This window comes from Protopterus annectens, chromosome 6.part0 (genome assembly GCF_019279795.1).
Source record: "Protopterus annectens isolate FY-2018-M chromosome 6.part0, PAN1.0, whole genome shotgun sequence".
Classification (NCBI taxonomy): Eukaryota; Metazoa; Chordata; order Ceratodontiformes; family Protopteridae; genus Protopterus; species Protopterus annectens.
In genome coordinates, this window is record NC_056737.1 from 691915019 (window position 1) to 691942190 (window position 27172).

Consider the following 27172-nt stretch of genomic DNA (forward strand, 5'->3'; position numbering starts at 1 on the left):
GCACTTCCCTGCCAGGTGAGCCCCCCATGCATAGTCTGATGCATCTGTTGTTAGTATTTGGGTGCATTACAAAGAAGGGTTTTATGCCTGAAAGCTTTGCTGTGTTTTGTTATTTTTATCTTTTATAAAGTGGTTTTTCTCCAGTTTTTGTGTATATTTTTTGATTGCTGCTCCTGGTATATGTTAGTATTTGGGTGGCAGGGGGTAGTGTGAATGGTCGTCCCTTGTTTTGGTGGCAGGCCTCTGCCCACCACAGGAACTCTAGGTGTAGGCAAGGTATGACAGGAATCATTGTTTCTAGGCTGTGAGAATGTTGACTCCATAGGCTTTTTAGATACCACTGTAGTTTCCTCATATGCAGTCTTGCATATGGAATTAGAAGAATGCAGGAGGCCATGAACCCCAAGGCAGGCTTGCAGTATTTGTCTTGCAGATAGCAGGGTTTTTGTGGCCACTTGTTTGAAATAGGTTATCAAATGAATTTGCTTTTCTGGCATGAGGTAAGCCATCTGAGAAGTTGTATTCAAGCTTGCTCCCAGGAATGTAATTTGTTGACAGGGTACTAGTTGTGATTTCGTTTTATGGTGTGTACCCCAGACAAGTTAGAACCTTTTTCAAACGCCAGATGATTCAAAAGTATGCCCTGGCTTTCTGCCTGAATTAGACAATCGTCCAGGTATGGGTATATCTGAATACTTCTTTGCCTGCAAAATGCAATAAATGGAGCCAGGCACTTTGTGAATACCCTGGGCGCAGTAGACAAGCCAAAGGGCAGTGCAGAGAACTGATAATGCATGTAGCCTGCTTTGAAGCGTAGGTATCTTCTGCAAGATTCCCTGATTGTGATGTGTAGGTATGCTTCTTTTAAATCTAGTGTTGCCAACCAGACATCTTTGCCTAGCATAGGAAGTAATTGGAGAACAGTCAGCATCTTGAAATTTGGAATCTCCAGAAAGGTGTTTAGAGTAGACAGGTCCAGGATGGGATGCCATGATTTGTCTTTTCTGGGTACCAGGAAAAGTCTGGAGTAGTATCCTTGTCCATTTTCCTCTTCTGGTACCAGTTGAATAGCCCCCATGTTTAAGAGAGAAAGTACTTGTTTTTGAGCCTCTGCCCACTGATTTGAGGGCAGGTCTGGCCACCCACTTGGTTTTGGCAATGTGTGGAAATGAAATATGTATCCCTGGGACACTATATTTAAAACCCATTTGTCCGGGGTTATAAGTTCCCAGTTCTTTGCATGAAGAGCAATCTTTCACCCCAAAGGGGTGGTCAGAAGGTAAGTGCTTGGAAATTTTAAAAGGAAGTCATTGAGACTGTTTACCATAGGGAGGTGTCTTGTTATTCCTAGATTTGAAAGTGGAGGCCCCCCACTGCTTAGTTCTGAGAGTCCCCTGGGACTGAAACCTGTGGTTTTTGCTGTGTCTGGGTTTGGTTTGAGAAAACCTGGAAGGGGCTGGACAGGACCAATTCTTAGTAGGCCAGTGCCTACTAAATTCTAGGAGGGTGCACTTGTAAAAAAATCTTTTAACAGTTTGCATAGATTTAGCTTTATCTTCCATCTTTTAAAGAACTTATTCAGCCTTGTTGCCAAACAGGCGGTCCTGATTTAAAGGAGCATCCAACAATTTAGCTTTAACATAAGGCAAAGATTGCTCCTTAAGCTAACCATGTCTTCTAAGCATAGAACCAGTAACAGCAGCCCTGCAAGAGGCCACTAAAGAATCAAAATCACATTGCAAAGTATGTTTTCCAACTTGCTCAACAGAATGCATTAAGTCCTGTAAATCTTTATTTTCCACACAGTCAGGAATCAACACCATTTTCTGTTTAAGCAATCCAATGACATGTTGCTGATATTTTAACGTATGACATTGGCAGTTTAAAGCTCTGATTGCCAAGGTTGCTGAAGTATAACCCTTTTTCCCCCATCTATCCAGTGCCCTGGAGTCTCTATTAGAAGGGGTAGGGTTTTTGGCGGTAGAAGCCTTAATGCTCTTGGGCCCCTGAGAAATAGCCTCTGGATTTGCAGTAGAATTTTTGAAAATGAACTTGTGGGACTCAGGAACCCTGCAGTATCTGTCAGGTGTACTAGGAGCAGGAGGCAGGGAACCAGGGGCCAAACTGGATTCCGAGAAAACATCATCAACAATGTCTACTACAGGAGGAATAGCCAAAGGCCTATGCTGAGGTAGAAGGAGGAAATCCCTAAGCCTCTTTTTTGAATCAGAAAATTCCTGGATTTCCCAGTGAAAATGCTCCCTTAAAGTATGTATGGTTTCCCCAAAAGAAAAATCCTCAGAAGAGGAAGCAGAGGGAATAGAAACCTCTGCATCAGAATCCTCATAAGTAGGTAAAGACAAATCCAGGTAATCAGAAGAGTCAGAAGAAACAGAATTCTGATCAGAAGATTCATAAAGCTCAGCCCTAGGCCTCTTAGAGGAGGGCTGGGGGTTGACTACCCCTGATAAGTTATTAGATCTTCAGCCATTTTTATCATTTGTTTCTTAGGCATACGGGCCTGAGCATGTGACCTGGGCATCGGCTTTTTAGACATGGATCGAGATTTAGGCTTTAGTAATGAAGGAGGCTTCGATTTAATATGGAAGTTCATAGGCCTGAATACACCCTCAGAAGCTAGTGCCTGCACAGCGGCTCCAAACCCATCCAAGGCAGAGACATCCGCGGGTTCCATAGTTGAAGTATCTCGCGGCATACCGGACCCCAAATGGGTGTCAGCAGGGGCCTGAGAATCAGAAGTAGTGGGTATCAGGGGCTGAGAAAGCACCTCACTGAGTACCGGCGAACTGGCGACTGGTTTAGGAGAAGCGTCGTCAGCAGTTTTGGACCTCAGCAGTCTGTCTCTGTCTTTATCTTTGCATTTTTTCGGAATCCCGGTAGTTCGATGGCTAACCGATGACATTTTTGGATAATTAAACCAAGAACCGAAATATTTAGATATACCGATGACGGACAGTGCGCTGATTAAATAAAGCACAAAACCGACAGCAAGGTATGTCATGGTCAGGGCCTAGGCAAGGAATACAGTACAAATGAAAATCTTTATGAAGTATTTGCTTTCCACAAGTAATGCAATTATTAACTTTTACTGACATTGGTAAGGAGCAAGAAAAAGTTTCCCCAACGGGGTACTTAGCTTTAAGTTGAAGACTTCGGTTCTGAAACTCGAAAATGACAATTTCAGGAGTCGACCGACCGGCACTTGTGAACTGCTTTTGCTTCGGGCACCGCACAGCAAGAAAGACTGATGTAATGGCGTTGGCTGCATGTTTTACACCCCTGACGACCTGACGTCATGGAAGAAGGGACAGCAACTGACGCAGGACCCAAGACTTTGTTAATCAGGCAAACTGAGGGCAACTTGCAAGCAGATTACTCAAATGTAATGACTGCAGCAGTGAAACATGAAGAATATCAGTGTTTGGTATCACACAGTGGTTCCCAGTGGGAGTGTGTGTCCATCAAGGCTCGGCTCTGAGCCCATTGTTGTTCATACTGGTGACAGATTACATAAGCCAACACATCAGAGGGGAAAAATCAACAAAGCTGCTATATACAGATAATGTGGCATTACAGGCAGTCTGAGTAAGAACTTCAGCAAACGACAGGTGAATGGAAAGCAAAAAGTGAAGACACACGGGATGAAACTGAGTATAGAAGAGACAATTGTAATGGCAGTAAATGGGGGAAGGCAGAAGCCAATTGAGATAGAAAGGAAGATAGTGGAACAGGTTAATAGCTTCAAGTATTTGGGAGGGGCAGTTGATGAAAATGGAAGTTTGAATGAAGACCTCAAAGGTCTAATCAGAGGAGCTGCAGCTAACTGGCACAGAGTGTCAGGGTACCGTATAACAGAAGAATGACAAAGAAGCTGAAAAGTAAGGTGTACAAAACAGCAGTGTGATAAGTTCTGCTGCACCGTATAGAAACCTGGGCAGTAACGGTACAGCAGTTGTAGTTAGAAGTGATGGAGATGAAATGCCTGAGACGGAGTAGAATGCACATTGTGGGACAGAAATACGTGATGGCATAAGAGCAGAAGCCAAAGTAACTCCAACTGCAGAAATGGTCGGAGAGAACAGATTAAGCTGGTTGAGGCACATGTGCAGAAAGCAGAAGACCTGGTGAAGGTGATTTGGGAGAGAGAGAAAATAGGCAAGAGTAAACGAGGGCATCCAGCAAAGAGGTGGATGGATTGTATGAGAGTAGACCTGCAATAGTCAGGCATGAGTGTCCCAGAAGGCGGGAGATTAGCATTGAACAAAAAGAGATGGCAACAGTTAACACAACACCCCAACCCTATGTAGAAAATGTGAAAAGGGGGTTGATGAAAATGACGACAAAGCTGTCTGCAGTTATTATCTAGTCCGTGAAGTCAAAAACACCAGGTTAGGTATATTCATACCTTTGACAAACATATTGAGAGGACAGCATGACAGATCTATCCAAGTCTTCATAAGACTGAAAAAATAGAATGCTAGTACAATTAGGAAAAAGCTCACATTTTAGTAAATTCATGTAGTATACCATTATTAAGCTCCTTTAAAGTACACTTGTGATACCTTAAATACAGTTGTTCAACAGTCAGCTTAAAGCTATTACTGCTTGGTGTGCCTCTTGTATGACTAAAAGATTTCTGGAAACAAGATAAGCAAGTTGTTACTGTTCAGGTAGTATACAGCCTAAAATATATGTGTATTGTCTAAACAGTCTCTTGGACTGAGATGCATAATATTTACAAGTGCAAACTAAAAAGCTGTTGTAATTAGTGGTGTTAATATCACTTAATTACAGTGGATACAAGTTTCACACATTCATTGCCAAAAAAACACAACACTCCAGTACAAGAAATGAAGCTCATGCCTTAACAGGACCTGCATTAAAATGCAGAAACTATGAGGAGGAAAAAGCTGTATACAGGGACTATTAGTACAACTGTGCTTTGCATGATGTTTGTCTTAATGGTCTAATGTTGTGGTGGTCTGATTCTGGTGATGCATTCGGATACTGCACTGGCAGGGCTGCAAACCATTCGTAACACTGCTTACATATCTGGATCACTGAAACACTAGCATTTTAATAAATAAAATTAAAATCGTTACTAGTCTATTACTCATATTATTTCTAAAACTAAAGGACTATGTGCAACTAAGTACCAGTGCTTACCTGCTGTAATCTAACCCTTCTCTGACCAGCTGTAAATGAAGGGGGATCACACTCTCCATCTAAGTCGATCTTCATAAATTCATCAATTGTGAGTTGGCTTGAAGGTGTTTCTTCAAATTCTGTAAGCCTGAAAAAGGAATTTAATCAGCACATATCCTGATTTAGAAATGGTCTACCTCCAAGCAAAAAAATCAATTTTAATAACTCAGAAATTTCATCAGTTGCTGACATTCTAATATTTTCAGACATTTACTTTCTAGCACTAGTACAGTTAATACATATTCACTGAAAGAAACATCTGAAAGTATCAGAGATGAGTGATCAAATGAAATAAGATATTGCTGTATATTAAGATTTTCAAGTAGATATACATAATTTGCAAATAACTAAACAAATGTATATGGTCAGCAACACAGCAGTAAATATACTGGAGTCATGATTATGTTTTTTTTGGGGTAATCAAGAACTCATGGAGTTAAATCTTTAAAAACATTTAAACCTGAACTCTGCAAGAGACAGTGTCATCAGGGTGAAACATGTACACAGCTGAAGAACATGCTATGCTGAATAACTTTACAAGTTGGACAGAATGCAAACAAATGAAGCACAATAAAAAGAAAAAAAAAAGCTATGTACTCAACATAATGTTATATCTGTGTTGTTGCCTCTCATGTACTCTTCAACCTGTGGGTCTTGGATCAGAGCATCACATCCTACTCGGCTGCATATTAAAGCTCCAGGCCCTGACAGCTGAGCTTCTCCCCTACCCATAATACTCCTCTCCTCCAAATCCCTCAGATCGAGTTTGCCGCACCATGTTTTATCATATAATCATATTATCATACAAGTAGCAAGAAATCACTTAAAGACAACAGGACAACTCAGAAAGGAATACTTCAAGAGCTCGAACACTAATTAAGTATTTGTCCAAATAATTCCATTAGGTCCTTTAACAGGCAGTGAGATGGAGGGAGGGAGGGAAAGTTGAAGAGCAAATGAGAGGCAACAAGACAGATGGAAAGTTATGGTGAGTAGATAATTTCTTTATCTGATGGAATTGCCTTCATTTGCTCTTCAACCTGTGGGATAGAGTTCCCAGCTACACAAGAACTTGGGAGGCCCTCAAGGAAGGATATTCCGGAGCACAGCAGAACCAAAGAAAGCTCTGTTTCTGGAGATAATGTCTAGTTTGTAACGCAATATAAAGGTATGATGATTTGACCAAGTAGCGGCTGCACAAACTTCATCAATGGGAAGTTTTGACCCAAAGGCTGAAGAGGTGGAAACAGACCTAGTGAAATGAGCCTTAATGCAGCATGGTAAGGGAATGCCCTTTGTGCAGTAAGCAAGTTTAATGGAGCTAGTAATCCAGTGAACCAGGGTAACCTAGGAAACTGGTTTACCCAACCTGGACTTGGAAAATAAAACAGAGTTGATCAGATTTCCTAAAATTTTTGGTTCTATCCAAATACAAGTGAAGCTGTCTATGTACGTCCAACGTAAGAAGTTGATACTCTCCTCTGTTTTGAAAGTTAGGGAAAAATACAGACAGATTGATAACTTGGTTTATGTTATCCTCAGAAGTGACTTTGGGCATTAGGAAGGGTTAGTACACAAAGTAACTCCGTCCTTGTGAAAAATCAAATATGGAGGCTTGCATGACAAAGCCTGTAATACAGGTACTCTTTTGGATGAAGTAATGGCCACCAAGATGGTTTTCCAGGTCAGAAACTTTAAATCTACCTTAGCTAAAGGCTCAAATGGAGGTGAGACTAAAGCCTGTAAAACTAAGGTGAGATTCCAGGGGGCCACAGGTTCCTTAAAAGGAGGAAGAAGGAGAAAGGTACCTTTTAAGGCAGCCTTGCACAATTTGTATGAAGCTAAAAATAATTTTTCCCTATGTGAAAACTGGAAATGGCTGCCAGTTGCATTTTCACCACTGAAAAACTAGCCCCTTTATGAAAAACATACGCCAGGAAGTCCAACACAGCAGTAAGTGGAGCTGTAAAATGATCGAGTGCTCTGATGAGCCCAAATGGAGAATCTCTTCCACTTACTGTTTTATAACTTCCTTGTGGATGGTTTGTGTGCTGCAATCAAAATTTTTCTAACTGGGGAAGAAAGCCCAGGAGTTCTAGCCATCACTGAGAAGTGGAGTAAACAAAGTGGTTAGTTTCAGGTTCAGGAGATCCAGATGGGAGTGTCCCGAGGGATGGGACAATATATCTGGAGAGGGATCCAGAGTCTACAGTGGACAAACCAGGTGAGATAAAAGGTAAAGGACCAAACTTGTCGGGGCCAAAAGGGAGCAATGAGGATCACGTGGCACTTTAACCTCTCAGCTTTTTGCAGAAATTTGGGAATGAGCGGAAGAGGAGGATAAACACAGTAGACCAGGGGGCCAAGCATGGACCAGAGCATCTCTCATGACTGTCCCTGAGGATGTATCAGGGCAAAAAACTCACTGCACTTGATGTTGAAGACTCAAGGATTGTAGCAAGGTTGACCCCATTTCTGGAAGATCGTATTTGCCAGTGAAGGATTCAGAGACCACTCATGAGGCATCAGAATGGTCCTGATGATCCTGTCTGCCAGGATGTTAGACTTCCCTGGAATGTGCATTGCTATGAGAAAGCAGATGGAATAAATCGCCCATTGCCATGCTTCTTTTCCTCTTGACACAAGACCTGGTTCCCCCTTGCTTGTTGATATACCAGACCACTGACATGGCTGTCAGTCTGAAAAGCAATAGTTCCAGTGGGAAGAGAGGAATGAAGGGCTTGCAACACAATCTCTGCTCTCATCTTCAGAATGTTTATATGCAAGTTGGTCTCTAGGGGGGGGCCATGTGCCTTGGACTATTTGTCCCAGGTAATGGCCCCCCACCCGAGTTGGGACACATCAATGGTCGCAGTGGGAGGGGGTAGGATAAACAGGTGGCCTTGAAGAAAATCCTCAGATTGGATCCACCACAGGAGAGAATGTTTACATACTTGTGAAATCCTGACTGGGTAATTTAATGGGTAGAGTAGAAGAGACCACTGTACTGCTAAGGTCCATTGAAGTACTCTCATGTGAAGGCGGTCTTGCAGCACCAGGGTGATTGTGGCTGACATGTACCCCAAAGCCCTGAGAACAAGTCTTGGGGGGGATGCCCATTATTTGTTTGACATGAGCCCTCAAGGTGGAAATTCTGTCCGAAGGAAGAAGGGCTAGAGAATGAATGGTGTCCAGACGGGCTCCAATGGAGTCTATGATTTGGACCAGTTGAAGATTAGACTTTTTCATGTTAATATAGATCCCCAAGGTTGAGGCTAGGTGGAACAGGTATTCTCTGGCTTCTAGAAGTCAATGCCTGTTGGCAGCAGTTAGGAGCCAATCGTCTAGGTATGGAAACACCTGGAATCCTTGCAGTCTTAGGTGAGCTGCCACAATTGCCATGCACTTGGTGAACACCCTGAGGACTGTGGTGAGACCAAAGGGCAGTACTCTGAATTGACTGGAGTGCCTGTTCATCCTGATATGATAGTACGCGTCCTGAAGGTCTATAGAGCACATCCAGTCGTCCTTCAGCAGGAAGGGCAGAATGGACTGCATTGTGACCATTTGGAACTTTGAACTGGCAACTGATTTGTTTAGAGTGGTGAGGTCCAGAATGGGTCTGAAGTCCCGTCTTTTTGGGCACCAAAAAGAATCAGTTGTAGATGACTGATCAGAGCTGGTCTGGGGGGTGCGGGGGGGGGGAGGTACTTTGGATGACTCTTTAGAGCAGCTTTGAAATTTCTAATGCTGCAACCTCCCGCTGATTGGGTAGAACATCAGGGAGGGGTTTTCTTGGAGAGGATTTCCTAGAAAAAGGGTACTGAATAGCCTCTGGATAGAATTTTTAACAAACACAAAAAACTCTGGAACCAAGTGTTTAAATGTTATTGTGTTTAATTTGTTTAAATGCGTTGTGCAATTTTTATGCAAAAATCTTTTTGTGCAATTTTCATACATTCTTATATGTGCAATATTTTTACATGTGTAATTTTATGCATTTTTAATCCTCTATTTATAATATGTTTAGATGAATACAATAGTAGGGATATATAAATTGTAATAATATTATTTATCAATTTTAGTATAGATCACTTATCTTAGTAAGTATAGTATTATTTATAAAAATATATAAAATTAGAATTGAACTAAGTAACTGTAGGAAAGATGTACTAGTAATGTATTATTACGACAACATATTTTAAATTAAATGTTATGTTTTTAGTTATTTTTTAATACTTATAATGGTATGGTGGAAGATAACTATTTTCTTACAACACCAGATGGCGCTAATTATGCTTTGAATTAGTTAAAAAATTAATAGTGCTGGTTAAATTATGACAAGCTGATAAAGTATGTTTTTAAAAAAATTGTTTATATTTTTATGTGTCATATTTCATGAATATTTTTTAAGTTAGTTTAATATTTATGTATAAATAATGGCTTTTATATGAAAGATGCAAATTGTGTTGAATAAATGTCTTCACGCTAATTTTCTTTAGGTAAGGTAAAGGTTAAAGTGTTATTTCAAGATTAATTGCTTAAGTGATTAATTGTTAAGCATATTCGAGTATAAAAGGTGGTTGTACCAATTGTATTATCACTTTGATTTTCTACTTTCTGAAGAAGACTGTGAAATGAAAACGTATTGTCAGTATTTGCGTTAAAAGTATTCATCTCCTTTGTGGATTATTAAAGATTTGCGTGTATCCAAGAGCAGAGCCTGATTTCCTTCAAGTGTTTGGTTTGTTGGTAGAATTTTTAACACCCAGAGATCTTTTGTGATGGCTTCCCAGGCTGTTTGGTATTAGGACAACCATCCGTGACTGCCTCCAGAGATAAGCAGTTAGACAATCCCTCAGGAATGCTGATTGGGTCTGCCTGAGAAAGAATCTCGAAACCCTTGATTCATCAGACTCTCTCTGCCATGAAGGCGGGATCAGCCATTATAACCATTTTCCCCGATGCCTCTGGGAGAAAGTTCTCCCTATGAATCCCGAAAAGGACCTTCAGATTTCTGGAACCACAACTTTTTACCTCCACACTGGCTCATGGAAAAGGTCCACTGTATGGTAGAGAAGCAGACCCCCATGGCAGACAAAGTCTTTCCATCCTTTTCACTTTGGGAGAGTGTCTCTCTAACTGCTGGACTGAAAAGAGTAAATCTGTTGAAAAGGGCATTGATGAAAGACACCTCGTAGGGTTCTAAGAAATCACACAGCCATATCCAGGCTGCTAGCAATGCCTGATCCAGATACCCATGAGGTACCTACTGCAGCATGAGAGAGTAACCTCATGGAAGAGTTAGAAATAGACTGAAGAGTGGCCATTCTAGAGGAACAGGTCTTGTGTTCCTTAGCAGACAAGGACCCTGGGATAGAACTAGAGTTCCTTAACCAAGTCCCTCTGTAGCCTGGTTACATGTGTCAAATAGTTCAGTGCTCACAATGCAAAGGTTGCTGAAGTATAAACCCACTTTCCAAATCTGTCCAAAGCCCTAGACTCCCTCTTAGGGGGTGAACGGTGGAGCTCTGCTAGGCCAGTTCCTTTTTGGTGGTGGCTGCACCCACCATGGCATCGACGGGAACACCCTTAGTCCAATGGGGTGGTCAGAAGGGGAACTAAACCTTATCAGGCTGCTTGGGGATTGATTCCACTGCACCTGACTCCTTCCATGCCCTGCAGGACACAAGGTCAATAAGGGAGTCCGCTGGGGGGCTACCCAAGAAGTAGATGGGACTGACCCAGAAGCTTCCAGAAACACAAATTCCTCTGGATTAGGGTTTTGGGAAGACCAACCACCCTTTTGGCATAGGATTTCCATGATGTCTCCAAAGAAGACATTCTCAGGTGGTGATATGGGGGACCCTTCCCCTTCATCGAGATAGGTGTCCTCTGTGAGGGATTCCAAAGAGGAATCCAAGTGCCTCCTTTTGCACTGATGCTTCCAAGGAACCTCCTTGGTGGGGTGCTCCAGAGAGGTATCGGAAGACTCCGGGGGGGTCCAAGAGGGAATTAGACTGAAGTCTTTCTGGGCAGGCTGTCCCTGAGGAGGCATAGTAGATGTCTCAGGCACATAAGCTACGGAGGTGGGGGGGGCGGTCTCCAAAGCAGGTAGAGTTGAGGCTCTCCTGGGTTCAAAGAGAACCCTTTCCACCACCTCGAACACAGAAGGAGATTAAGACACCAAGGGCACCCCCGGAGCAGTAGCTGTCGATGAAGAAGCTCTATGAATCCCAACTGCCCCAGATATGAGTGAGAAGTCAGAGCTGAGCTATCAAATGCCGAGGCCCTGATGGGGAGAGAGAGCTTCCAAAACTTCATAGCTAATGCTTACCCCGTGGAGCAGACACCGAAGCTACGGCTCTGAGAACCATTCTACTCCAAAATGGTCAGAGCCGGGCGAGTCAGGGAGAGCACTGTAGTCATGGTAACCATACCTGTTGGCTCAGACACCTCGACTTCAGGAAGGCTCGGGCCCGATAACTTTGAAACCTGGGGTCGGATTGGAGAAGGACCACCTTGGCTTTGGAAAGGCTTTGAGAAGACTTAATGGAAGAGGCAACTGAAGCATTCCTGGAACTGGGCCTAGGCTGTTGCAGGAGAAGGGACTTGGGTCTGGATGTCTCCAGCTTCGGGAAGAAGCTTTGGCTCCAATGCTGAGGGGAGGCCTGGATGACTATAGCAGCCAAAGTGGTCAGGTCTGAAGGTCTAGGTATCTTGGCAGGAAGTTCTCCCAAGTGAATGATTCTACTGGGGGATCTCTTGTGTTCCTTATGTTTTTTGGCAGGGAATTGAGCCCCTGAAGTGGATGGAGGGAATTAAGAATATCTAGGCAGAATACCTTTTAAAATCAATTTATGTATCTCAATAAGTGCCTGCTGGTTGAACCCAGCACAGATGGAGCAAGATGAGTCTAGGTGGGCAGCGCCGAGGCACACCACACACTCAGACTGAGCATCACATACTGGGATTTTCTGCCCATAAGTGACACATTTAAAGCCCACGGGTTTGGGATCAGACAATTACAGACAACAAACCAGCTCACGGCACACCCAGACATTCACCAAAAAAATTAAAATATTACAATAGTAAAGCTATTAAAACTAAAAGGTAAAAAACTAAACAAAGTTTTTTTTTTTTAGTACAGATAGAGAAAGGCATAGGGAAGGGAAAGACGAGAGCAAAAACTATGCAAAAAATTACCAGGCTGAGGAAAAGATGAAGAGGCTACCACATAAGATTATTAACAAATGCAATTTTGGTAAGAATATATAAAGATAGCACACAAAAGTTCACTAAACTCACACAAAAGCCCCGAGAAGCTTAGAGTATGAGATACCCGATGCTAAGTGAAGCGTGGCAAATGAAATCTGAGGGATGGAGAAGAGGAGCATTATGGGTAGGGGAAGAGCTCCGATGTTGGAGCCTGGATATGGGTATGTGACTGAGTTGGATCTGATCGGATCCAAGACCCACAGGTTGAACAGCAAATGAAGGCAACAACATCAGATCTTGGATTTAAAACAAAGCTAAATATGCAAAAATTAAATATGACCGACTTACCTATGTGCATATATATTTCTAGCATGAAATGTTAAGTAATAAATATCAAAAATAAGTATGTTAAGATATATGGAAAAGTACAAATTCTTGCATCTTTTCACAGACTCACTTCAGATAATGTCATCATGAATTAATTTCTAAAACAATAGCTTAAATCCTTCCTATACTTTTATCAGTTCATATTTATACATTACTGCTTCAACTGATTTTGCAGCTGTTGAGCGATTGCTCCCGATCAAGTGTGTCACACTATGGTACAAAAATTATTATGAACCAAGCAGATTTATTAAGTTATTTGTGTTGCACAGAATTCAACCACATGCTGCTCATTTCATTATCTTCTAAAATGCATTAGAAATTCTTATTTTATGTTCTGTGCTGCTTACTGGAAATCATTTGTTCATCAATGTTCGTATCAATTTATAAAAAACAATCTTGTTTTTGCCTCCTCTCGAAAGAGAAAACCTAAAATCATACATAATATAATTACGGAGTTTCAGCTATTATTTTCTTTAGTAGTAAAGTTCAGTAAAATGTCAGAGATAAGATGCAGCAACAAGCTCTTACAATATTAGTTCTACACTAAAGCAAATTCCCTTTTTTTTTAAATTAAATGTGAGAGGCTGACTACAACATGCAATTGTTTCAATAACATTTGCAGAAAGCTATAATAAACAGAGTTTAAATATAAAACTTTATTTTAAAGACTTTTATTAAATTATCACAAAACATAGGTACACATAGATTAAGAGAGAAGAAAACAAACCATATATGTATGTTTTCATTCTTTGAAACAACTCCACTTTGGTCTGACATTACATTAATTGTTTAATTTCTACCTTCTCTTAAAATTTACTCCTCTTCCTGAGCATTTTGTAATTCCATTTCTTCTTCTTCTTCTTTTGGCTGCCACAGCAGATCAACTGTTTCCATTTCTTCCTGTCCTCTGCATCTTGCTCTGTCACACCAACCACCTGTATGTCCTCTCTCACCACATCCATAAACCTTATCTTAGGCCTCCCACTTTTCCAGTTACCTGGCAGCTTCATCCTTAGCATCTTTTTCCCAATATACTCTGCATCCCTCCTCAACACATGTCCAAACCAACGTAATCTTGCCTCTCTGGCTTTGTCTCCAAACCTTCCAACTTGGGCTGACCCTCTAATATACTTATTCCTAATCCTGTCCATCCTCTTCACACCCAGTGCAAATCTTAACATTTTCAACTCTGCCACGTCAAGCTCTAACTCCTGCCTTTTTTCAATGCCACTGTCTCCAACCCATATAACATAGCTGGTCTCACTATCCTCTTGTAGACCTTCCTTTTCACTCTTACTGGTACTCGTCTGTCACAAATCACTCCTCTCACACTTCTCCACCCACTCCATCCTGCCTGTACTCTCTTCTTCACCTCTCTTCCACACTCACCATTACTCTGAACTGTTGATCCCAAGTACTTAAACTCATCCCCCTTCCCCACCGCTACTCCCTGCATCCTCACCATTCTTCTATCCTCCCTCTCTTCACACACACATATTCTGTTTTAGCCCTGCTGACCTTCATTCCTCTTCTCTCTAGAGCATATCTCCACCTCTCCAGGGTCTCCCTCCACCTGTTCCCTTTTCTCACTACAGATCACAATGTCATCTGCAAACATCATAGCCCACAGGGACTCCTGTCTGATCTCATCTGTCAACCTGTCCAACACCACTGCAAATAAGAAAGGGCTCAGAGCTGATCCTTGATGTAATCCCACCTCTAACTTAAACTCATCCATCACTCCCACCGCAGACCTCACCGCTGTCACACTACCCTCGTACATATCCTGTACCACTCTTATATACTTCTCTGACACTCCCGACTTCCTCATACAAAACACCACAACTCCTCTCTAGGCACCCTGTCATATGCTTTCTCTAAATCCACAAAAACACAATGCAACTCCTTCTGACCTTCTCTGTACTTCTCCATCAACACTCTCAGAGCAAACATCGCATCTGTTGTGCTCTTTCCTGGCATGAAACCATACTGCTGATCACTAATCACCTCCCTTCTTAACCTAGCTTCCACTACTCTTTCCCATAACTTCATGCTGTGACTGATTAGTTTGCAATTCCATTTCCTTCTATATAATTTGCGTCCTCCCTTTTTTATCTCAACCCTTCAAATATAGTTGGTTTAGATTCTGAATTCCACATTCTAGTAATTGCTTTATTGGCAGCCAACAGGATTAAACTTCATAAGGCCTTTTCATGTTCTAGTAATTGCTTTTTTTGGCAGCCAATAGAATTAAATTTAATACGGCCTTACTGTGTCTGGGTATTTCAGATCCTGTGTCCCAGCTCAACAAAATAATGTCCTTAGTTACAGCCATTTGCTCTCCTATTATTTCTGACAAAGTATTCTGTGGGGAATTTATTTTAAATTTGCCACCTCATTACACTCCCAACAAACATGTTCCCAGTTACTTCTTTCTTCCCTATCACAACTACATTTGCTATCTACCAGAGAAGAAAACGTCTTTGAAGTCAGTTTGGAGCATAAAAATACCTGTGCAAAGATGTCAAAGCAAAAATCTTAAACATTTTCTTACTTTTGTATACTTGGAAGCATTATAAATATCCGCTCATTTCTCCACTGTAAACTGCTTCTCTAGTCTCTCTTCTCAATCCTTTTCTAACCTCATCTGATTAATGCTCACAGTTATCATGCAATATTTTATATACTCTACTTAATTAGCAACTTTTTTACATCAACTTCCGTTCTACATTCAATTGAAAATTCCACTAGAGCAGATCTTTCATTTGGGACCCCCTTATCCTTTTCACGTTCCCTGTATCGAATATAAATCCCTGAATGGAGTCTATTAACCTGTAGTACAACTCTATTATCTTTCCCTCTCTAGATATCTGCTCACAATACATTAGTTTTAGTCTTCTCCAGTAATTCAAGCTACCTCTTGCCCATTTTCTGTACCCCTAACTTGCAGTCATCTCTACTAGCAAAATTACATTCCTCCATTCCGGTGTTGGCTTATAATATTCTGTACAGCTGCTATTCTCTTCAGGGATCTGCCTCCAAAATCCCTCCCATCCTTATTTCTTGAACCCCCACTTCATCATTCTTTACACTTTGAAGTATAACTTTCTGTTTGTGTTATGTATACGAGCCGTAAGTGTGTAGCTCAAATATCCCACAAAATCTAGTAATCCTAAATGACCTTGTTCTATCGGGAGGATCAGCTTATCCCACTACCTCTTGCCCTCTTCCCCTCCCAGATTAATAAGGAGTTGAAGGAATTTTTTTGTCCATAACTTCTTGACTGGTTGATAAACATATGCCTAACTTGTATCTGAAATTAGAGGAACTATCAAGTACAAAATATCACCGGCAAATTAAGCCAACTTTTCTTGATTACCATACTAATTATATCCTTTAATTTCTGAGTCCCTTAATTTCTTTGTCTAAATATAAAGCCACTAACAAAGGAGACAGAGGATACCTCTGCCAGGTTCCTCTGTTCAAACAACTTATTGGAGAGGAACTCTCTACTTTAATTCTTACCTCCAATCCTATATCCTACTAATTAATCTTAATATTGTATCAGGGAACACAAATGCTTCCACTGCCCTATTTCATAACATCCCAGCATTCTCTGTTGAATGCTTTCACTGCATTAAGACCCACCAACAACGGAGGAATTTTCTTACATTATGCTTCCCTCTTCTTAATCATCATTCTGTTAATGCTAGCAAACATTTGCCTTCCCCCCCACAAAACTATATTGATCCCCACTATCAATTTTTACAGCACCTTTTCCACTCTTTAGCTAGTACAGACAAACATTTTATGATTGTGGTTTAAATGTGAAAATGATCTAAGGAAAGCTGGGTCTGAAGGGTCCTTCTCCTCCATAATACATCCACCACAACTTTTCTCTAAGATGCCGTTGCTTCCCTTCCTTTTAAAATACTATTAAACAAAATCTTCCAGATTTTTATCACTTTCTTCCCTCTTAACTTCCAAATGTCTGCAACCATTGGTTCCTGGATACATCATTGCTAATTGATTATACATTACACTTTTTATCTCATCTCCTATCTTAACTATTAGTTGTTGAGCCTCATCTTCTTCTACCCTTGGAATAATTAAAACTTCCATAAATACTTCCATGTGTGCTCTTTCTTCATTTCTAAATTCCTCTGCTTTATACAGATTTTCATAAAATTTCCAAAATATCCAGTCTCTGGTTACTTTTCTTGTCACAGGTTGCCCAAGTTTGGCAACAACTCTTTCCACTTTCTGTTCCCCAACTCTTTGCATTAAACATGTTTGTGCTTTGGAGTGATCAAAAATAGTTGTTTAACAGATATCTTTCTAAATTCATGCACTGTATCCAAATACTCCCTTAATTTCCCTTCAGTGCTCTGCAGTTGCTGCTCTGTGTTCTGTGAAATTCCCCCTATTCTGCAACACTTTAGACTTTGTCAGCATCTCTAAATAATTCCAATTATTTTTAACCATATATATCTCTTATTTCTACTGTATTTTTAGCTCCATTTTCATTTTGTCCCACTCACTAAGTATACCTTAAATTCCTGTCTTTTTAAAAGGCAGGTGGGAAAGTGCTAATGTCTCATTTTTACTTCATTATCCTCCATTTTTATCTTAGTTTTTACTGGTGCATGATCTGAAGTAGTTACTGGATTAGTGTCAAAGTTTTCAATTAGATTCACATGTTCTGTGAAATCAAAATTCTATTCAGTCTAGCCCAGTTACTGCACCTTTTGGAATAATATCTAAATTCTGTCGAGTTCCTACTACTGAATTCACTTCTTCTATACCAAATATTTTTCTAAATTTCCTCACATGTACTCTTTTTTGTTATATTTTCCTTCTAGGTTCTTCTGATACAGCTTCATTATTGAAAATAAAGTTTCAGGCTCCATCTACAAGTAATGGTACCTGAAAACTGATTATTTCTCCCCAAATCGTCTTAAATTCCATAATACCAGCTTCTGGCAAAAAATAAATGCATGCCAGCTTAATCCTCCTCCCTTGCCAACAGCCCCTTACTACAGCATATCTGCAATTACTGTTTTTTGGTTTACCTTCATGTGTGCGTATTGCACAAGGGTGAACAGCAATTGTCCGAAAGGCAGTTTGCAAAGGCCAAATGGAAAAAGGTTTGAATGTGCAATGAGCGAATACACAGTGACATTCACTCACTGCACATTCAACAATTTGGGGCGGATTGCACTATAGTGAGGATTAGAAAATGGTCCCTTTCCCCACTGTAGTATGATCTCGGAGTTAGAATATTAAAGTAGGGGTGTGGGGGGTGCAGCCCCCCACATTGGGGTGCAGGGGGGCTCGCCGCCCTTCTTTACACTTCATTAAATTTTTTTGTCTACATTTATGTTAGAAACTCAGAGAATCTGCTTTTCCATTTGCTGATTTTCGAACATTTCAACCTGTTTCTGTTTTCATTTTCGTGGTTCCGATTTGATCATATGAGCAATCGCACCACTGTGTTTTGCTGTTTTAAAGGTAAACCTTTTTTTCCCTCTTATATCACTTCTGGAGCCCCTCTAGCAATCAGTATTATTAATCCCCTATTTCTGTGTCCCTGAAATTTTGCTGAATATCAATCCTGAAATATTTTCTTTGTCCAAACTTACACGATCATTTCTTTCCAGATGCATCTCCTGCAGCATTATTTGCAATCTGCATTTCTTAATGTAATTCAATATTTGTATACCTGTAAGGCCATTTACATTCCAAGACAGTATGGAAAGAATAGCCATTATATTAAAATATACTGTTCCCACCTATTATACATGACAGTTGTTTTAAAGTGCATTTCAAGCTTTTGCCTTGCATGCACATACTGTCAAGCCTAGTCTTTTATAGAGTTGCTTCTTCTCATCTCCAGTTCAAACTATGTCCAATGTTTCAAGTTTTTTTGATTAAATGAAACCCCTCACACAAAAATACATTTTAAAGCAACCTCATCCCTTTTTAATTTAGAACTCAAAAACTATGTATAGTTTCAATAAATTGTAACCCTCGAGGTAGGTACAACAGCTGCACTCACAAACATTACCTAATCTAAAATTAGGGTTACCCATGCTAAACATCACATTACAGCCTGTGTTCCCACTTATACCAATCACTGTATTTTCTTTTCTTAGCTTCATTCTCATCCCAGATGTGACAAACAGCTTGTATGCTTTCAGAAATCATCAACTTTTAGCCCTGAGAAAAGAATAATGGCTACCTTTAAATAAAACTCAATTGTGCACTGTTCTATTAAGGCTGTGGTGGAAGATGCTCTTCTTCACTTCCCATAATTTCAGACAATTTTTTTACTAAAACATTTGTCTTTGTACCTTTCAATCTTGCATTTTGCTCAGTAAAGAATGCTTAGAACTCAAGATTAACTGCTTTTGCCTGCAGACAGCTCAACTCCATGTAACAGTCACCAATGAAGTTAAAAGCGAACTATGTAGATGTACAAAGTATTTTTTTTATAAATTCAACTGGGAAGACAATGTAAAAAATCCCCCTGACCAACTAACCCCAGCTGCAGATTTCATGTCTTCCAAAAACATATGCCAATAGAACAAACAACAAGCTAATATTTCTGCAGATTCAAGGAACTTTTCATGCCTTTCATTATTCGGTCTTATTTTTCAAGCCTACTTGGTTACAAAAAATGTGTTCAGAACCTAAGCTAAGGGCATTCATCTACACATTCCAAACAAGAGAAATTATCTTAGTTTTCTACATATAATATAATCAATACAATTTTACATCCAACCTTCACTCCAGCAGCCCAAGATGACATCATTATATTAACTTAAAGTTGCTTCTGCCCTGCTTTCTCTTGTTATAATATGAAGCCTACATTTCTTAAAACTACAGAAAAAAACTGATTTTTTAACATGAACAACAATCACTGAAAAAAACAACCAACTCCACACTACACAATCTACTTTACAATACAACATGCAGTTTATATATCATAAAATGTTTTATACAAATACTGATGCAAAATTGTTTTACTTTACCATTTTCCCTTTAGTGGCCTTCTAAACATTAATAACAAAGTGGGGTATATGCTTTACAGTCCCACCCACAAGTTTAATAATGTCAACAAAATTACTCTCTCTCAGTTACTTTCTTGCATAACCATATTTCACAATACATGGTTGATGCTTTAGAATCTCCCATTTATTCACTAATTTCAATGTTGCTGGTTTTACTCCTCAACAATTTCATCTCCAAACACCAGACTCTGGCTCAAGTTCAAGGTACTCCTGATTCTTCTGGTCAGCTGTGCTTTTCTGTCTCTCAAAGATTTTCCTTTGGAACAATGAAAACGTAACACTCTCAAAGTCTCTCTATATATTTAACTGTCAGAAGAATAAGAAGCAGAACTCCCTTCTTGCTATCTCACTTTTTATTGGATACATTTTTTTATTTCCTCCTTAGCCTGTTCTGCATCCAAAAACATTTTGATCCTCCAGGAAAAAATATTCTGAAGAAACCTAGATACAGCAGCTTGAATCTCATACCTCCTTTTACACAATCCCCAAATGCTGGAATTCATTTTCTTCTCTTCTTCCTTTAGTACAGTGAAAACCCATTTCCAGAAACACTCCTGTCTCTAATTTTTAATTCTTTTCCCTTCCTCCACAGTTCTGAAAGAATCATCTCTCTCTGCTGATATGACTGCATGTTTACTAATATGAGTCTTGGCTGCTCTCTCATGGCCAGATTTGGAAATACACTCAATGTGCCCTTTCACTTAAACTGTGCTGTGGAACACCAGTCCAGTTGCTTATCTGTGTTATCATAAAATTAATATAGTCCTGTTCCTCCCAGTTTCCCTTTTTGCATGTTCTGTTTTCTAACTATATTTTTTAAAACAGCTCTTAAGAAGCATCATACTCAGCCAGCCTTGTCTTCATTTCAACTTATAATGTTTTGCAGTTTTATCAGTTCATCCAGGTTTTTTTTTTATTTGAGTTGATATATTCTTTTGAGGTTTCATTTATTTTAATAAGCTCTGAGAACACTTGATTTATTCTTCCTCCAAATTACTGGAAACCTTCTCTTGTACCAAAACTGAAACTTGAACTGCTTTTTCCTGAAGACCTGCAGAATTCTCCCCAGTTAAAATGATTTTCTTCACCTTTTCTGGTTGATTTTCTTTTAGGTTCTCTGAAGGTCTTTGCTGGTATTCAGACAGTATACTTTACAACTAGTAGCTCACAATTTCACTATCTCCCTTTTCTCAGTTTTTGTATTCACACTGGGAAAGATGAAATTAGGTTATTCCTCAGCTTGCAGCCATCTTGGAAGTCAAAAGTTTAACAACTGTTTTCCTAAAAAATGTGACACTAGCAAATTTTACATATAAAATGTGTAACATGCCAGCTCCACTGAAGTAATCAGATAAAGTCCTGAAATTAAACCCAAGGAAACCAAACTTGATCTAGTAGCTCTGGCACCTGCTGTGATGGTGTGGGAGATGGAAATAATAAGGCATCATTTACCTGTACCATCTCATGGGGAGGAGGGTGCAGTTATGTGTTCAAGCACACATTCCATGCTTGTCATCCTGGTTTAGACCAGTTCTTGAACACAGGGTGCAGCCTATAAAGGGAGGGGGCATGACTAATTTAGCTGAGTTGCAAGTGGAGGATGTACATAATGCCAACCCCTTGGGTATCACAGGATATGCAATGGGAAGAAAAATTCTGGTCTCATTTAGGATGCAGATGATGGCTACCAGCTTTGGTGAGCTGAAGTCTCACCCATCTTGAGAATGAAGAGGTCCTATGGCTCTAACCCAGTGGAACAAATGAGTTCATGGATGGGCCAGGAGTGTATATCAAAATGGTCACCCCTAAAGCCCGATGGGAAAAATATATAACATACCGAATATAAAAAAGTGTGAAATAGCTTTCAGTGGAAAGGCAGTAGAAAGTCAAACTAAACTTGCTTCTGAAATATGGAGACATTTCCATTACTTTCTGAAATGTTACTTCAAATCATGGAGGAATAACCTTACCTGCCCCCCTGCCTCAAGTTAACAGACTAAAAAAAGGTCATCCACTTAAATCCAAACAAGGTACACAGAAGACAAGTAAGTGACAGTTCAGTTACTGTCTTATCTATATGCTAGGCACAGTGTACAGCATGCCTGAAACAGAGCTCAAGCTGAAACAATCTGCCTATGGAATTAATGCAAAAACTGTTTGGACTTCTAAGTATGATACAGTCAGAACTCAGAGGTATTTCTTTAGATAGTGGTAGTGATAGGGTCAAATAAACTGCTAGCTAGAAGCCATCTTTATGCGGTCTGTTTTAACAGGTTCCTTTTGTATTTTCTTTCTGAAAGTTCATAGCTGCTTGCATAGTTGATTTTGCCAAATGCAATGCTAAATTTTATTTATTTCAAGTAAAAAATATTTTCTTTTTCAGTCTTAAATGCTAATACGTTAACTTATGAACTTAATGATATCTGCATTGAACTTGCAAAATTAATTTGTTTCATGCATTTCAGAAGAGTTACTGCAAAAGCTATTTGAACCAAACAAATGTTTAATAAGCTTACTTTAATGATAAACAACAAATGTGTGTTTTTTAGCATGTTATAGTGGCCTAGCTTGTAGTACTGTTGCCATAAAGACTGGATGGTTTGGGTAATGGACATATATCATTAACCCTCTGCTAGAATATGGTGTGTGTGTGTGTGTGTGTGTGTGTGTGTGTGTGTGTGTGTGTGTAAAATAATTCTGGTTAATGGACAGAGGTGAATAAAAGCACAGAGAGCCAAAAACACTGATCTGTAGCTGTACAGTGTAAAGCTTATTTGGATGTGACAGATACTGGTCATTACCCAAGGCAGCTGTGCACATACACTTTAAGAGCAACTTCCTATTGTAAATTATTTTATGGTCAGTAGTGAAAATGGTGGAACCACAGCCCTTGAATATCACACATTAAACGGTGGTTGTATACAGAATTTATATGCTTGCCCATCATTTATTTGACGTCAGGGGTGTAGATTTAAAACGTATACCTCTGCATATGATGACATTGTCATGGTACAAAGTATATTTTAAGACAATATGAATTACATAAAGCACCATACCTCTCAACTGTACAGATTTTTGCAGAATATCCAGATTTTTGCCTTGTATTTTTGATCTGTTCCTCATAAAAATTGTGTTTTTTCTGACAATTCACTGGGATGATCTGAGGATTAAAGTCACTAAATAATGACATGCATTTGAGTTTCAGACCTCATATCCTTCAGAAAATGCATGCTAACACAAATCCTGTTACTCTAAGCAACTAAGTTTATAAGAGCAATATTTTACATGCGTCACTATTTTGGGACCTATGTCCCCCAATAATGTCAAGCTTTGTCCAGATTTCTTGCACTAAGGGGTTGAGAGGTATGTAATGCAGCTATAATTTCTCCTACAGTAAGGATGCTGAGTAGCCACTAATACATAGATGGAATGGTTGCATGGATAAACCAGGTGGGAGCCAGGGAATTAAAAAAGATGCAACTTGTATGTTCTTTCGGCTTTTCCCGGTTAGGGGTCACCACAGCGGAACTCCGGTCCGCTAATGATTGGCAGTAAATTTTTTATGGGTGCCGAGGTGCCAGTTCGACGCCCAAACTTCAGCGAAGGCACACCCATTCTACGCATGTCTTTTGAACGCCACTCGACCGCGGGGAGGACATGTAGACTCCACACAGAAGGCGCTCCAGTCAAGAATCGAATAGGAGAACCTCTTGCTGTGAGGCAACAACGCTACTACTGCACCACCACGGCTTAAAGATGTGACTTATATAATTCCAGAAATTGTTAAACCTCACTAAACACATTAAAAAACAGTGCTTTGAATTTCACTACATGTTTATTACACTTGTACAAATCACAGATGCTTCAGAAAAAAGTACACTAGAATAAAGGGCCAGCTATGAAAGATAAGTCATCTCACTTCTGCATTTTCTCATTATCCCTCTGTATTTAGATGTTTCACTGAGACATGCTACACCGATGACTCATTTCAGCAAAAATGCATAACCTATCCAAATTCTGAGCTTACTTGAATCAAGTTATATAAAGTAAGGTAGCATAAGCGGGCCAAGTCCTATAGAGCTGAGGAATGGGGGTGTTGTTCATCACTTTACTCAAGTCCTCATTTTTACTTTTTCTACTCAAGGTTTGCTGAAATGGAACATTGTATTAGTAAGACTCAACAAAATGTACTATGCATATATGTTCCAGTTGAAAATGTGTCATAACCTTAACATAATATTACATACAACACTATTAAACTACAACTTTAACAGACTAAAGTAGTCAGCAGTGGCTATGAACACAGTTAATGTTAGTCTAGTCAGTTCAAAGTTAAAACAGTGGTGCACTTGAATAATTACAGGAAGGGGGGACTGATCTAAGATTGCACAAGTAAAAGGATGAATGCGTTAGACCACACGAATATTCTTTATTTTATTTTAGGTATTTCAAAGACCTAAACACTGCAGAGATTTAGTAAAGAAAGTCCTGCATTAAAATAGGCAAAAGACAAATAGCCACAGCAGCATATAAAAGGTCTCCAAAAACTATCAAAAACAAAATATGTAATACAATTACAGTTTGGACATTTGCATTAGGGTTCAGATACATCCTCCTGAAAAAAGATCAAGAAATCCGCTAAAAGAAGCCCTGGTCTAACTTCCCATAATCAGAAAACATGGTTGCCACCAAAGAACATAGGACAGCTAAGCAAAACAGCAGCATAAGGCACATACAGTACTTTTAAGATGAAGGGGCCAGGAATGCATAGTGCTCCTGAGGTGAACAATAATGTCTTAGAGGTGGTTCTAGTCACAACAGAAAATCCAGCACAAACTCCACAGCACAGTGTTAATGTGCCAATATATGAAAGATTCAATTAATGCCAGGACAGCAGAATTCTGGATCCAAAGACATTGGGAAAGTCCACATCCAACAGCCTCTGGTACAGACCAGACATAATGAAACAGGTAAAAGAATAACCACCATCAGTTCAGATAAAAGAAACAGATACTTTATCTGAATATTCTTCAGATGGAAATAAGATCTTACTAACCCTATTGCTTTACAAATAACATGTTATTACACACTACCCACAATATCTTTAGCCTTAGATAAAAATCCTAACACATTACTTCCAAAATATGAAGGGGGTTAGGTTAGGGAATCAGCAAAGGAAGAATGTCATCCTAAGCCAGGACAACATCCATTTCTTTTTGATTAACCTTGACTATGATTAACTATTTGCTGACTGTTTTTTCATCAAAACAACTACAGACTCCAGTTTTCTAAGCTGGAAATTCTATATCCAATTCTATGAGAATAAGAGGTACTATTGGATATCAGCTGCACAGGAGGGATATCAAATCACTCTGCAATGCATGACCATTCTTAAACATAGGCTACATGCAAAACAAGAAAGGGGAGGATATTAAAGAATAAGGAGATGATAAATGCAGTGCTGGAAAAATACAGGCTTGTGTTGGTATTATTATAAAATGAACTAAGATTTCAGAATAAGGAAAATGAATAGAAAAGACAAGAAAGAAACTGAAGAAAATGTGCAATAGGAAATAAATGAGACAACTTGAAGAAGGTTTGAGTGGTTTTACATGAAGGAGAAATACATGAGCAGAGCAGTGGTTTGGAAATGAATAAACATATGGTACACTGGGGTGAGAATGTGGAGGGCTGTAATTCACAGGAGAAGGAATTGTTAGAGGCTGTAAAACTGACAAATATATTGAAAGTTTTCTTACTAGTTCAATATGAAACTAGTGAGTGTGTGAGAGATAGATCTATAGCCAGATTACTCAGAAAACGTTTAAAAAAGATGTCATGTACTGGAGGGATTGGCAAGGAAGGGGGTATTAAACATATATTTTTGGAATGCAAGTGGTCCAATGAAGTGAGAAAGTAATAATGGCATAGGAAGACATCTAGTATCAACATCTAACGAAGTCCAGGAAGCTCTGCTTATTATGAATGCTCAGGTCTGGGACATTTAAAAATGGACAGCAACTAAATATGAAAAACGTTAAGTACTTACCATGATGATTGATGCAGGACTGCACATTGCAGTGACAGGATTGACAGCTGCAGATGGTCTGATTTTGCTATCTTTAGGATGTTCTCCAAAGCTTGAGCCCTTCTCTTCACACCCATAATGCAACTCTCTTCTCTCTCCACCTCCTGAATGTGCATGACAACTTACAGGAAAGTATAAACAGCAGGATCCAGCAATTTGTATACTCCAACTACGGAAATAAAAGATTCAAGTTTAAGCTATTCTTACAGGCATCCGGTACATCCACTAAACTGCTCTGGAAGTAACAGGGAATTAAGCAGAATGAAGGTAGCTATGTTGCAGTGTACACTTGTGGATCATGAAGATCTAGCCTAACAATAAGTACATAAATTTCATATCACTCATAATCCAGTCTGTACACTGCAACAGCAAAGATGAGAACCCAGCAATAGAGCTGGGGTGGCACCATGACAAGAATATCAGATGTGAAGTCCTGAAGTAAGACATGAACCTTGAGATCACATCCAGCTTATGTCATCTTGCAAAAGTGTGCAGTAAAGCCCGTCTGTCAAGCAGCACATACACCAGCCAATGACAAATACTTTAAATAAGCTGAGGATGTACCTTGTGAATTGCAGTCTGGGTTTAGCTGGGATAGTTTTGTGAGCAGATGTATAGAAGAAGGTAATGCAGTTAAATATTCATCAGACAAAATTACTTTGGTGACCTTATCATCAAACCAAGTGGCTCCAAAAGTAAAAAAAGCTGATTACGGTTCATGAGATCTTTAGTGCACTTTAATTAAAATCTTAGACATCTTTGAATATAAAGAGAATGTTGTTTACACTCTCTTCTGTTTGGAAACTACAAGATGAACTCTAGGAGATATATAGAGTAACTAAGGTTTAGATTAGATGTTACCTTCAACATGAAAGCTGGATTAGTTCTAAATGCCATTCTATTTTTGTAAAAGCTTGTATAACAGGGTGATATGAAACAGCACATACTTGTGAGATGCTTCTGGCTGAAATGACAGTCACCAAAAACAAAGTTTTCCATGAAGGATACTAGACATCTGCTTTGGCTGCTGATTTAAGAATGGGAGGGAGAAATGTATGTTTTTTCTAGAATAAAACTGATAACCCAGATGAGATCTAAGTCTAAGTGAAGGTCAAACTAGAAGGGTACAGCCCGAGAAAGCCTTACAGACCATTCCAGAAGAAATGACATCAAATTAAAC

At 39.6% G+C, this 27172-nt stretch overlaps 1 protein-coding gene across 1 annotated transcript in view; it reads right to left on the reverse strand.

The window, feature by feature from the left end:
• BRF1 (BRF1 RNA polymerase III transcription initiation factor subunit) overlaps positions 1–27172 on the reverse strand; it is a 2040227-nt gene that overhangs the window by 891423 nt on the left and 1121632 nt on the right. The window contains exon 9 of the mRNA XM_044074370.1: positions 5188–5314. Coding sequence (XP_043930305.1) covers positions 5188–5314 — 127 coding nt within the window. The remainder of the gene's footprint in view (positions 1–5187; positions 5315–27172) is intronic.